We start from the raw sequence: 13,597 nt of genomic DNA, 5'->3' as shown, positions 1-13,597 counted from the left end.
CACGGCTCGACCAATGGGCTTGCCCGCGCGCCGTCCGCCCCGCCCCTGCCGGCCAGAGGACGGGAGGAGACCGGGCTCCGACGCTTCCCCGGCTCGCGAAGCGACGCCCGCCGAGCTCTCGCCGCGGCGCGGGGCCTGCCGGGACTTGTAGTCCGAGAGCCCAGGATCCAGTGTGGACGGCTGGGTGAACTTTAGAGGGGCTGGCGCGTGCTCCCGAACCTGGAAGACGCCTTTCCCCTCCTCCTACGAGCGAGCGACATGCATATTCAGGTAATGAGGCAGCCCTACCCCGAAAGCCAGGAGGGTTCTACTGGTGCAACGCCCTGGCCCCTCAGCCCGTTGCCCCATCTATGCATTGATCCAATGTTTACCAGTTTTTCGGGACACCATTTTGACTATTCTCCACCTCCCACCGACATGCTTTTTGCTCTTGGTGTGTGGTCAAGATGGAATGAACTAATCAGGAAGGCCCTTAGTCCCCAGCCCCTGGGGAACTCCTACACATCCTTCAGGACCCGACACAACAGGCTCTATGTGGCAACTTAGGGATTCTTAGGAGTTCCATCAGCCAAAGAGGGATGGAGAGCCAGCAAAGCGGAGGGTCTTCCCCAGGGCGGGACAATTGGGAAGGTCCTGAGATTAGATTTGGGCTTTTCCAAGATAGGGGAAGGGCCTTCCCTGTGCTGGGAACTATATACATACAACTGCCCACCTCCGATTTCTGGGGGACAATGGAATTGTCCCCACCTACCTCCCAGGCCTCCTTTTCTCATCTGGACAATGGCCTCAGCCAGGCTGAAGATAGGCTGCCCTTGGCTAAGGGCTGGGCAGGTCCCAGGTCCCAGAAACTTAGGTGGGGGCGTGGGGGTGAACCAGGCCCCATCCCCACCAGCTCTGTCAAGGGAGGCAGGCCTGACTTCTGACCCTCAGAGGCAACTGCCAAGCAACAGGGGCCTGGCTGTCCCTCTCCACCCATGCCAGCCCTGCCTAGCACTTCCCTGGGGTTGGGGCTGGATCTGGAAGAGGGACAGGTGAGGGAGCAGGATGGTGAAAAGAGGAAAAATGCTAAGAACAACAGCTTGAGTGCCTGATGTGTGGCAGGCACTACTCAAAACCACCGATTTAATGCTCTCAACAGTTCTGAGGGAGGCAACAAAATGATCCCCGTTTACAGATGAGGAAGCTAAGACAGATGGGTAAAGAGCAGAGGGGCTTTGACTTGAGTTATGGGCAGAGTTGGCTGGAATGAGAGGGTCGATCCTTTGGGCCACTGCCTATCCCACACTCAGCACAGGCAACTCAGGCCTGGGTTCTGGTCCCTGCCCTGCCATCTACTGACAAGACCTGAGTCCCAGTTGCTTCTTTCACAAAATGAGGGTCTCACACAGAGAAGTGTTAGAAATTTGTTAATTCCTATCCCAACTTCACCATTTAGAAGCTGTGCAGCCTGGAGCAAATTACTTAAGCTCTCTGTGCCTCAGTTTCCTCGTCTGTAGAAATGTGGATAATACTAGTACCTACCTCAAAGGGTTGTTGTGAAGATGAGATGAATTAGTACTTGTGAAGCCCTTGGATTGTGCCAGGCAGACAGGAAGAGCCGTGTGAGTGGTAGCTGTTATTAAGTTCTTACTAATTGCTATTGGAGCTCTCCTCCTCCATCACCCCAGGCCAGTCCCTGCCCTTCCTCAGTCTCCGTTCTTTGAAATGATGCTTAGTCATCAGGTAGTAAGCATCCCCACTCTGCTCACAATCTAGGGGATGGGACAGAGCTGAGTGGAGGCCACAACCACCAGGCGTTCACTGTGCTGTGCTGTGATGGGCCACGCAGAAGCATGTGACCCAGGGCAGGTGTCCTGGAGGGAGGGGCACGATTCAAGCTGAGCTGAAACAGGTAGAGAGGCTGGGGGGTAGGTAGACAAGAGGCGGGTCTCCTGGCAAGTAAGGGTTCTCACAGTGTCAGAGCTCCCCCACACTTGTTCACAATAGATTCTAGGCCCACCAAATGTGAATGCCCGTGGAGTGGGATCCCAGATTCTGGATTTTAAAACAGGCCTTTCCCAGGCCCAACTTGCCCCCGTCCCCAAAGCCAGGCAGGGTTTAGGAAGGGCACTGGGGAGGGGACCATCTCCCAGGCTGGAGGACCTGGGGGACTAGTAACTGTCTTTCCCTCCCCCTTGAGGGGCAGCCCGACCTCTGGTTACCATGGGGGCCCAGGCGACAGGGCCAGGTTGCCAGGCCAGGACTGTTCCTTGCTGAAAGCAGGAGATAGGGTCTTCAGTGACCTTAGGGGCCCCCACCCCTCTCCTGGGGATGGAGGAGCAGGCTGCCGAGTCAGCGCTGGAAGAGACGCTGCTCCCTCTTCACACTCAGGTCAGCCTCTGGCCAGGGAGGAGCTGCTACCTTCTCGGCATTTTCTAGGTGTGGTGGCCTCTCCCTGCCCCCTCCTTCTCCTAGGCCACCCCAGGACCCTACCCCAGCACTGAGGTGGGACCCAGGCCTGGCTTCAAATCCTAAGATATCGCCTTGCCAGCTGGGTGATGTCAGGTCAGGCTTGAGCCACCTTGAGCCTGTTTCCTCATCTGTAATGTTACGAGGACTAAATGAGATGATTCAAAACAGGAGTTGAGCACAGGGCCTGGCAGGGTCTGTATCTAGTGAGTCAGCTATTTTAGGACTCGCTTCAGGACATGCTGGCGTTCTTCCAATTAGCAGACTAGCTTCTGCCGTGGGACCTTTGCACGGATCTTTTCCTTGCCTGGAAAGCCTGGGCTCATTTAGCCAAGCCCCTCTCTTCCTTTTGGTCTTACTTAAATGACACTCCTCCAGGGAGCCTCCTGACAGCTGTTTCCCCGCTGGGTGCCTCCCTGCCTGATGCTGACGACCTCTCCTCAGCACCACCTACTTGACTTCTTTACGTGTGCACTGCGTGGCTTGACTTCCCAGCTTGAGAAGGTCCTCCCTGAAGGTGAGGTATTTTTTTAATTTAATTTAATTTTATCCAATTTTATTTTATTTATTGGTTTGAGAGAGAAACATCGATTTGTTGTTCCACTTATTTACTTCATTGGTTCATTCTTTTTTTTTTAAACATATTTTTATTGATTTCAGAGAGGGAGAGTGATAGAAACATCGATGAGAGAATCATTGATTGGCTGCCTCCTGCCCGCCCCACACCGGGGATCAAGCCTGCAACCTAGGCATGTGCCCTGACCTGGAATCGAACCCACAACCTTGGCATATCAGGATGATGCTCTAACCAACTGAGCTACCTGGCCAAGCCAGGGCTAGGGTTTTTTTTAATATTTTTTTTAGTTAATCCTCACCGGAGGATATTTTTCCATTGATTTTTAGAGAAGGGAGGGGGTGTAGACCGAAGAGAGGAGAAGCATGGATGAGAGAGACATCGATTGGTTGCCTCCCACACACGGCCCCAGGCTAGGGATCAAGCCTGCAACCAAGGTACATGAAGCTCTATCCACTGAGCCAAACCGGCTAGGGCCAGGGCTGTTTTTAATGCTGTTCATTGGTGTGCTCCAGTGCCTGGCACATAGTAGGTACTTGACACAATTTGAAAAAAAAAACAATTTTTTAAGATCTAAAGCAAATATGACAAAATGTTAATGTGGGTACTTCTGTGACTTATTTTAAGTATTTCTCAGTGTGTTTGAAATATTTAATTAAGAAATAACAATGCACACTATTTAGGAAGCGAGTCCACAAGAGGTGATGGCTGATGGGAGTGGGGGGTGGGGCAGGGAGGTGAATAGGGGTGGCCCTGAGACAGGCTGGCGTGCACTGAGGGTGTCCTCAGATAAATGCTCTATCTGTGCATTCTCCCTTTGAATGCTGGCAACCATCCTGGAGGTAGATGTGAGGGAAATCCCACTTACAGACAGTAAACGGAAGCTAAAGGTAGAGAAGTGCCTTGACCTGTGGAGGGAAGGAGGGGAAAGGGAGACAGAGCAGGGGCAGCAGGAAGTGGGAGGGAAACCGGAGGGCCTGGCTGAGGGCAGAGGACCCAGCCTTCCAGGAGCTGGCCCAAATCCCAGCTGAGGCCACAACGCTCCTCTGGTGCCCAAAGGACACAGGCAACTTCTTCTTGGTACCCCGCCCCCCAGGGATCTGGCAGGCCGGAGAATTCCTGGAGTGGGGTCTGGGTTGGAAGGAAATGAGGGGGGAAAACAAGCAGGATGTGGGGACTGACTGGGAGACCACTGGGGAGCCTGAGCCGGGGGAAAGGTTGAGCCCCTCATCCCGGGTGGTATGCAAAATGAAGTTGGCTCTCAGGGCGCTCTTTAGGGCCCAGGTAGGGGAGGTGGCAGTGGATCTTGAGCCCTCAGTTAACAGAGGGTGAACAGTGTGTTGGGCATCAGTCAAAGAAAAGCCAAACAGGCAGGGGGAGGAGTGTTAGGCAGACCCAGCCTGTCCTCATTTCCTAAGGGAGGAAGCAGGTCAAGAGAAAAGTGACCTGCCTGGCCTGTGTGGCTCAGTGGTTGAGCATCGACCTATGAACCAGGAGGTCAGGGTTCAGTTCCCATTCAGGGCACATGCCTGGGTTGTGGGCTCAATCCCCAGTGGGGGGTGTGCAAGAGGCAGCTGATCAATGATTCTATCTCATCATTGATGTTTCCATCTATCTCTCCCTCTCCCTTCCTCTCTGAAATCAATAAAAATGTATTTTTTAATAACGGGAGAAAAGTGACCTGCCCAAGGTCACATGGGGGGAGATAATAATGGTTCTCTGGACCTGCAGCCAGTGTGCCTCTCTGGGTGCAGGGCTCTCAGCCCTGACACTTGCTGAGCCAGGACGCTTGGTGTGCTTTTCTCGGCTCATGCTGGGCCACAGGACTTTGGGATGAAGGTACCGCCCCCTGCAGGGAGTTTCAGGTTTGAGGCTGCAGGGGCTGAGCAGGTGGGCATTGTCACAGGCCTGTTGGAAGGTGGAGTTCTGTGCTTCATTCCTCTCTGTGGCCCCAAGTTCCTGTTTCTTTCTGGGCCTCGATTTACTCATCTGCACAATGGGGGTAAATATTAATTGCTACTATTTAACAACACTGAGCACTTAGTCTGTGCCAAGGACCATCGTCATTCCTTTAATCCTATGCTCATTTTACAAAGGAAGAAACCAAGGTCAGAGGGGTGAAGTAATTTGCCTCAAATCACACAGCTGGTACATGCAGAGTCAAAATATGAGCCCAGTCCCAAATTAAATAAGACCATTTGAAAAGGGCCTCACAGTGAGAGTCCAGGAGAAGGTGGGAGTGAGGGCCTACTCTCCCACCCTGGAGTGGAAGCACAGGGACCACACAGGACACTGGGCTATGCTGAGGGTAGCCAGTGGTCTGGGGAGCCCAGAGGCAGCCCTGAGGAGGCTCCTAAGGCAGAGAGCACCGGCATGTGCAAAGGCTCATCAGGAGAACGCCCCTGTGAGTCCTGAGGCCCCTGGCTGAGGAGGGCAATAGTAGGGATCCTAAATTCTTGCCCCTGGGCCTCAGTTCCCCATCCAAAGCAAAGGACAGCTGCCCCTGCCCCACTCTGAAGCACTGTCACTTGGACTCTGCTGCCCCACTGTGGGCACAGGGAAGAACTGCACAATGAGCACCCTAAAACCTAATTAGAGGACCCCAGTCCCCACAATGCCCAATAATGGCTCCAAGAGCCAACTGTGGAATTTTAAGAATTTTTGCAAGTCAGTTGTTAAAATAAAACCATTATTAAAAGTTAAATTATATAAAATTAAAACTATATTATATTAAAAGCAAAAGTAATGTTCAAAACTAAGCACTTCCTAATTTCACTGTATTTTGCTATTGTCTGTGCTCTTTTTTAAAAAAAAATTCATCCTAGGATATATTTTTATTGATTTTAGAAAGAGGAAGGGAGGGAGAGAGAGACATCGATCAGTTGCCTTCCACATGCGCCCCAACCAGGGATCGAACCTGCAGCCTAGGAATATGCCAACTGGGAATATCAAACCCGCAACCTTTTGGTGTACAGGACGCTTCAACACTGAGCCACGCTGGACGGGCTAAACTCTGGAGTAGCCAGATTTAAAACAGTAACAGGAAAACAGCTGAAATTAATTTAAATAGTATATTTTATTTAACCTGGTATGTCCAAAATATTTCAACATGTAATCAATATAAAGTAACTAATAATATCTTTTACATTTTTTTTCATTACTAACTCTTCAAATTCTGGTGTTTATTAAAGCACATCTCGGTTCAAACTAGCCACATCTCAAGTGTTCAACAGGCAAATTTTCCAATGGCTGCCATAGTGGACAGCACAGGTCTAGACTTAAGAAACAGATGGAACCTGGCTGGTCTGGTTCAGAAGGTTGGAGGCTCATCCTGTACACCAAAAGGTGGTGGGTTTGATTTCCAGTCAGGAACATACCCAGGTTTCGGGTTGGATACCCAGTTGGGGCGCATGCAGGAGGCAACCGATTGATGTTTCTTACATCGATGTTTCTCTCTCTCCTTTCCTCTAAAATCAATTTAAAAATTTTTTTAAATAGGTGGAAAAAATATTAAGGATGCAGATTAAATTTAAAAGTAGTGCTGAGGCTGAGAAATTTCAATCCAATTAACAATTTGCTCAATGATGACAAATCTGTATGTCATGTATCAAATTTAATGATAATAAATTAACTGCAAATTAACTGCTGCCCTGAGCAGTGTGGCTCAGTTGGTGGCAGCGTAGTCCCATATACTAAAATGTCGAGAGTTTGATTACTAGTCAGGGCACATACCCAGGTTGTGGGTTTGACCCCAGTTGGGGCATGTGCGGGAGGCAACGGATCAGTATTTCACTCTCACATTGATGTTTCTCCCTCCCTCTAAAATCAATAACAGCATGTCCTCAGGTGAGGATTAAAAAAAGAGAATCTGGTACAAGAGCAGTGTAGTCGGCTTAACAGTGGCCCCCAAAGATATCAGGTCCTAATCCCTGGAACTTATCCATGTTTTATATTTTACATTTTTTTAACCGTGCAGATGTGATTAAAGATCTTTACATGGGGGATTATTTTTGGTTCTCCAGCTGGGCCCTAAATCCCATCACACAAGTGTCCTGAGGAGATGGAGGCAAAGGGAGATTTGGTAAACACAGAAGAGAAGGCCATGTGGCTGTACGTCCAGGAGTTTCAATACCCACCAGAAGCTGCCAGAGGTAAGGACTAGAGCCTCCACAAGAAGCATGGCCCTGCCAACACCCAGTAATAGCGATTTTGGGTTTCTGACCACCAGAACTGTGAGAAAATAAATTTCTGTTGTTTGTGGTAATTTGTTACTGCAGCCACAGAAAACTAATACAAGTAGATGGGATGGAACTCCATTTGCCATATCGTGGTTGAATTAGTACCACAGGTGGGCTATAAATATAAGAATTCAGAAAAAAAAATCAACAAAAGCATTCTGTGAAAAACTGGCTATACAAATTTATGATAAAGAATATTGTATATTTTATTTGTACTTTATGTGCTATACATCTTTTATATCAGTACAATTTATAATAACATGTGTGTATATGACATATACCAGGTCTGTCTTGTATCCTCAACACCCAGCACAGAGCTTGGTACACAATAGGACACTCAAATATTTTTTGAATGAACATGACTTTGGACCTAAGTTTCCCCCACCAAACAACAGGGTCGGAGGAATGAGATGGGCTCCCCAGGTGGGCAGTACTGGTGCCAGATGTTGTTAGAGCACCTACTGTGTACAAGACCGGGCTGGGGGCAGACTGATGGGACATAGCAGCTGGCCCAAACAGCTGGTGCCCCAGAAGATGGCTGGGAACAGTCAGATTCAAGGAGTCAGGTATGGGATCTCCCATTCCCTTAAGGTCTCTGCAGGCTTGGGGACTGCTCAAGGGATTATCACAGTCCAAGAGATGGGGTGCCAAGGAGCCATTGTACAGGTACAGAGACTAATGCCAAGGACACAGCAGGATCTGCTAGGGCGGGACCCTCTTTCTCTATGTTCTCCTGTCCCTCAATCCTGCAGGGCCAAGGGCCTCTTTCACCCAGGGACTAGGAAGAACCAGGGTCTGGCTTTGTCACAGCTACAGAAGAGCCCTCTCAGTTCCCAGCTTTCCATGTGAGCCCCCATTCCATGCTCCTAATCAGGAGCCCAGGCATAGAGGGGTGGGTGCGCACCTCTACATGTATACTCTAGTCTAGCTCATCTTTGGCAAGTCACTTTCCCTCTCAGCTCCAATGTCTCCTCTCTGGGGCATCCAGGGCCCAGTCTGCAGCCAGTGGCTGACCCCTGTAGGCCCAACTGGCCAGATCTGTTACCGATTTGCAGGAATGAGCCCTGGCTGGACAATTGTTGGATCTGGACTTTCCTCTGTTAAATGGGCAGTTAAGTGGCTTTCCAGGTTTCCACAATAAGAATTTGGCCAAGCAGACTGGCTGTGGGCACTGGAAGCAAATGAAGAAGACTCTAGGCCAAAGCCCCTAACCAGAACCTGGGAGCCAGGTCTGGGATCTGGAGGTACTAAAACCCTCTGGGCCCCAATCCCACTCCATCCCAAAATGTCTGCCTGTGTCCATATACCACAACTCTACTGGTATGAATTCTGAAGGCAAGGACCAGGATAGTTTTGCTCACTATTGGGGCCACAGTGTGGGATTGCCCAGAATATAAGAACTCAGTTATTTGTTTAATGAGCAAAACCACTGTGTGTCTTCTACAAAGACCAGGCTCTCCCCCCTGCCTTTGCTCATGCTGTCCTTCCTTCACTAGCACACATCCTCTGATCACCCCTAGGAAGAGGAGCTTCCAGAACTCAGCAGGGTAGGATCCTGGCTCCTGGGAGTGGGAGAAAAAGCAGAAGTCCAGTCCACCTTCAGCCCCTGGGCCTGTGTCAGCGATTGGTCATCTCCTCTGGAGCCCTAGTGGACAATAAACTCTGCTCACCACCAACCCCCCGTTCAGAGTTTAAAGAGAAAATGAAGGGATGAAGGAAGCACCAAAGGCAAGCCCTCTTTTATGATAGCATCAGACAACTGTTTCAAAATATATTAGATTTGGTTTTTATTGTAGAGCACACATATCAGGGCAAAGTGCTGCACACACAACTACAAATCATTGAGGGGGGACGGGGAGCTGTAAAAAAAAATGCAACTGCCTTAGTTATGCAGTTCCAACTTGAGGATCCACGCTGGCAAAGGAGTTCTGGCCCTGAGAAGGGCTTCCTAATGGTGGCTGCCCCCAATTTCTGCAGCCCCAGACCTAGGACTCTATAACCAAGGTCCTCCCCATAGTGGTGGCAACGTGGGCAATCTGCTCTCAGGCCTAAAACATTTCTAACAAATCTAGACCAGCAAAACCTCACAGCCCTCGAGAATCTGAGGAGGTGGAAACTGCCAAAGACTACTTTTCCCCTCTTATTACTATTTTTTAAAAGTCCCTTCCCCAGCTCCCGTGCCCCGAGGCGGAAGAGACACTAACCCAGTCTGCAGACCTGGGCTCTGGCCTTGGATGTGTGCTGCAGGCAGGCAGAGGGGCAGACACCTTTCTATGGGGGTGACACGGGAGAAGGCCCAAACTGGCCAATGTAGACGAAAGGAAAGGGAAAGGAAAAGAACGAGACCAAAGGGAAAAAAAAAAATCTAAACAAAAATCCTGCTACACACCACAATTTTCCATACCCCAAATGCTAGACTTGGAAGGACACCAGTCCTTCTAGCTAGAAAAAATTTCTAAAACTGTCCCAACATGGCCAGTCTAACTGTTCCATACAATCACACGCATATGCCTGAAAGGAGCAATCCAGCAGAGGTATGCTCTTGACAAGAGGTCAGGACCGCTGCAGCCAGGGACCTGTAGGCAAAGCAGGCCAGTGGGCATGGAGGAAGCCCTGGGCTCGGCCAATAGCTCTGGGGTGCAGGGGCTGGCACTACTGAAGCGCCTGCTCAGTCATCCTGAATGATTCTGCAGCAAGAGGAAGAAGGTGTTTGTGTGACTTTCCAGAGCCTGGAGAGCAGGTGACAGGTAGGACAGCAAGGCCCAGGAGACCTCAGCCCAGCTTAAACATGGGGAGTGGGGGGGGGGGGGGGGGGTTTACAGGGACAACTTCATTCACAACACTGAGAAAATTTACATATAAAGCAAAACAAGAATTTTCTTAACCAAAACATTTTGTTGCTTTTAAATAAAACCAGCCTGACACAGCCCCACTTGATGATGGTTGCCCCGCGTTCCTCTACTAGCCACTCCAGAGTGAGCTGTCAGCCTTTCCATCCAAGAGGAAAACCAGGAACCAATTCTGTTCTTTAGCCTCAACAGGCAATAAACCAAGGAAAAATAAAAGGGTCCAAACAAACAAACAAAAAACAAACAAAACCCCTCAAAACGAAACAAAAACGGGGTGGCTACGTGAGGATTAACCAGAGTTCCCGAGAGGATGCAGTGGGCCTCAGTGCCTCCGCATCTTCACCTTTCGGGTGGGGCTGCCCGCGGCCTCTGAGCAGTCCTCCGACTCATAGGACTTGCGCCAGTAGTTCTCAGAGCTGAAGCTCCCCCTCCGCCGGTGTGTGGGCAGCAGCACTGAGCGTCGGTTCTCTTCCTTGTCCATCTCCAGGATCCTAGGCCTGCAAGGGGCAGGGTGGGAGCAGTTACAAAGAGGCTGGCATGGCCGCAGGGCCTCCCACCTCGGCACCAAGCTCTGACCCTCATTTGCAGGATGACTCACCACCATTCTCCCAGAGGGCTGTATTGGCAGAAGCAATGGCATTGTTTCCCTGTCCACTAAGTGCTAGTGGTCACTCCTACTCGTTGAGACACTTCCTAAGTACCCTGTGGGGTCTGCATGGCTCTGAATCTGGTGCCCGAGGACTGCCGTTTGGATAGAAAAAGGCCCTCCCTATTACAGCCTAACACCCTGCACAGTCCTGCCATCTCCCTCCACTTCTCAACCCCCCACTTACTCCCCCTTTCTCTCTGCCCACCAACCCCACTAGCCCCTGAAACCACTAAGTTCTTCCTGCCTCAGTGTTTTAGCCCATGAGTATCTCCTGCCTACATTGCCCTGCCCACAGGTCTTCCTCATCTGTTTGGTCTTAGCTTAAACAGTCCTTCCTCAGGAACCATCCCCAATCCTTCTGAAATGGGTCTGGCCCACTAGCTTCTGAGTCCCAAGCTTTCACATTTAGGTATAAGCCACAGGAGTGCTGGTCTGGGTGGACTGGAAAAGGGAAATCACGGGCAGGCCATGAAGCATTCCCACTTGTCAGAGTCTGGGCCTAACCTCTTCTCTCTGAGGATACAGGCAATCAGGGGTTAAGTGTGAATGGCACCAATGCCACCAGCCCAGGGGAACTAGACATAAAGCTTGAGAAATGTGGGCAATGCCAGGCTCCTAACCACCTATCCCAGGCGCTTCCCTATCCATCTCACCCTGAAGCTAGGCCATGGGGCTGCTTTGCTAGCCTTGTTGAGGGTCCGAGGCTGAGTACCTGTGAGCAGCGTCGGGGTCTGCCTTGCGGTGAGACCGCTTGGGTTTCAGAGCAGGGTCCCTGTTGTTTCCTGACAGGCGATCTGAAGCATAGCTGGGTGGTAACACGGAGCTGCTCAGGGACTTGGTCTCCAACCGGGGCGCGTCTAATCTAGTCCTGCAAAAGAAATAGGCATCGGGTCATCACGGGGCCTCTGGAGGGGGTATGGATCCTAGCAGACCAATTCTCTCTCCAGGCAGGCTGAGTGGGGAGGCCAGAAGCTCGGCTCTGTGCCTCTGTCTCTTGTGGTTCAACTAAGGATTGGTCTGGCTGACTTCCAAAGACACTTCTTAAGTTCAGGCTTAGGAGCAGGGAACAAGAATACTTCCGTATGAAGACTTCCATGACAGAAATCGGCTGCCCCAGGGAAAAGATCCCAGGGCACTCTTTGAGTTGGATGAAGCAGCCTCAGGCCCAGAGGTTCTCTGGACATTTCCACCTGCCAGAGGACTGAGAGCCCTCTGGTGGGCACCAACATACTCCAGCAGACAACTTCAGCCTTGCCTAAATACCAGGCAGGAAGGTCCTGGCCAGGCCTATGGAAGGGCTGGAGGGGAACAGAGTAAGAGTTCCCCCACTCTCACTCAGGGACAGAGGCTGTGGCAGAGCCAGGAGAGCCCAGGCCCAACTCCACATTCATGTACTTGGCTCTCACCCCACCACAGCCACCTGGCAGCTTCTGTTTATTCCAGGATACTGACCAGGCCAAGGGCTTTTGAAGGCAAGTTCTCACCGAGCACTGGGTGTGAATTTCAAGGAATACAATGCCTACCTAGTAAAGGAAGAAAATGCAAGCAGAGTCAAGGAAGAGGGGTTGGAGAAGCTGGGCAGGGAGGTATCAGGGCAGTGATCTGAAGCCAGAGTAGGGAAACCTCAAAGAAGCCCAAGGCTCCTTGCACGGTACAGAGAAGGCTGGCAAGTCAGGCTGGTACAGGAGAGAGGAGAGAGGCCTGGGATGGGGGGTCTTTGGTGCATAGCTGGCAGAAGGCACCAAAGGCAATTTTCCATAGTCTGCTGGGCACAAAGTAGTAATTTGGTTCTGAGGAAAAAGGTGCTGTGATCAGGGCAAGACTCAAAAGACATCCTCACAAAATTACTGAGAGGAAGGGGGGCTAGGATCAGAGGCTGCCTTGCCCTAGTCTGCCTGGCATTCTTGGTAACAACTGCACCCAGTCTTCGCAGCTCCCCCTACCCCTACTGGCTGGCCTGCTATAAATAGATGGGGGAAACTGGGTCAGAATAGTAAGTCACGTGTCCGGGAAGTCTTGGAGAAAGGTTTAAGCAGGGGTCCTCAAACTACGGCCCGCGGGCCACATGCAAATACAAATATTGTATTTGTTCCCGTTTTGTTTTTTTACTTCAAAATAAGATATGTGCAGTGTGCATAGGAATTTGTTCATAGTTTTTTTTTTAAACTATAGTCCGGCCCTCCAACGGTCTGAGGGACAGTGAACTGGCCCCCTGTTTAAAAAGTTTGAGGACCCCTGGGTTTAAGCCTAGGTGAGACTCCAAGCCAGCCAGGCAAGAGTCACAGGGCTCTGAACCTGGGCAGGGGTCTTCTCTAAGAGCAGCAGGGGGCACCTTCTAGCTCGGAACACATGTTCTGACGCCCTCAGGCTCAAACGAGCGGGTAGGAAGGCAACATAACTGTTCCCTGCCCCTTTGCTTTGGCCTCACAGAGGCAGAGGCCAGAGGGGCACAGCTTCTCCAGCCTCAGCCTCCATTCTGGGCTCAGGGAAGGAGGACCGAATAGCAAGAGAAAATCCAGCCCTGATCACCATCCCTCTCTGGGCCTGTTTCCCCATCTGAGCAAAGAAGGAAATGTGACTGGCTCTAAGGCCTCTTTTAGTTCTGAGGGTCTAGAAACCAAAGATAAGTCCTAGGATTCTTTAGAGAAGCACCAGGAAGAGGTAGTGCTGGGCAACACCCAGACATGAAGGTGGGAATTAGAATCACCTGAGCCCCGAAGCCCTCTTTATCAGGCCAGACCTCATATCCCTATGCTGAGAGGTCCAGGCAGCAGAGATAAGACCAAACAAGACATTAGCCATTAAGCTTGACTGCAAGGACTCCAAGGGTCTGAAGCCT

The 13,597-nt window shown here is 50.8% G+C and overlaps 1 protein-coding gene and 1 long non-coding RNA gene across 3 annotated transcripts in view; one reads left to right on the top strand and one right to left on the bottom strand.

The window, feature by feature from the left end:
• Positions 1–114: 114 nt before the first annotated feature.
• The window catches only part of LOC106694566, a 22,443-nt gene continuing 8,960 nt past the window's right edge, over positions 115–13,597 (top strand). The window contains exons 1-3 of one of the 2 annotated variants that reach the window (XR_002826514.1): positions 115–270; positions 2,827–2,970; positions 7,045–7,173. This is a non-coding gene — a long non-coding RNA (uncharacterized LOC106694566). The remainder of the gene's footprint in view (positions 271–2,826; positions 2,971–7,044; positions 7,174–13,597) is intronic. The other variant, XR_001345612.2, reaches the window with a different exon arrangement.
• The window catches only part of ALKBH5 (alkB homolog 5, RNA demethylase), a 22,923-nt gene continuing 18,348 nt past the window's right edge, over positions 9,023–13,597 (bottom strand). The window contains exons 3-4 of the mRNA XM_006103846.3: positions 11,471–11,626; positions 9,023–10,606 (exon numbers count right to left, since the gene is read on the bottom strand). Coding sequence (XP_006103908.1) covers positions 10,432–10,606; positions 11,471–11,626 — 331 coding nt within the window. The 3' untranslated portion in view covers positions 9,023–10,431. The remainder of the gene's footprint in view (positions 10,607–11,470; positions 11,627–13,597) is intronic.

This window comes from Myotis lucifugus, unplaced genomic scaffold, assembly GCF_000147115.1.
Source record: "Myotis lucifugus unplaced genomic scaffold, Myoluc2.0 scaffold_513, whole genome shotgun sequence".
Taxonomy (NCBI): domain Eukaryota; kingdom Metazoa; phylum Chordata; class Mammalia; order Chiroptera; family Vespertilionidae; genus Myotis; species Myotis lucifugus.
The sequence above is the reverse complement of the archived record's forward strand: the minus strand, read 5'-3'. Positions and strand labels throughout refer to the sequence as shown.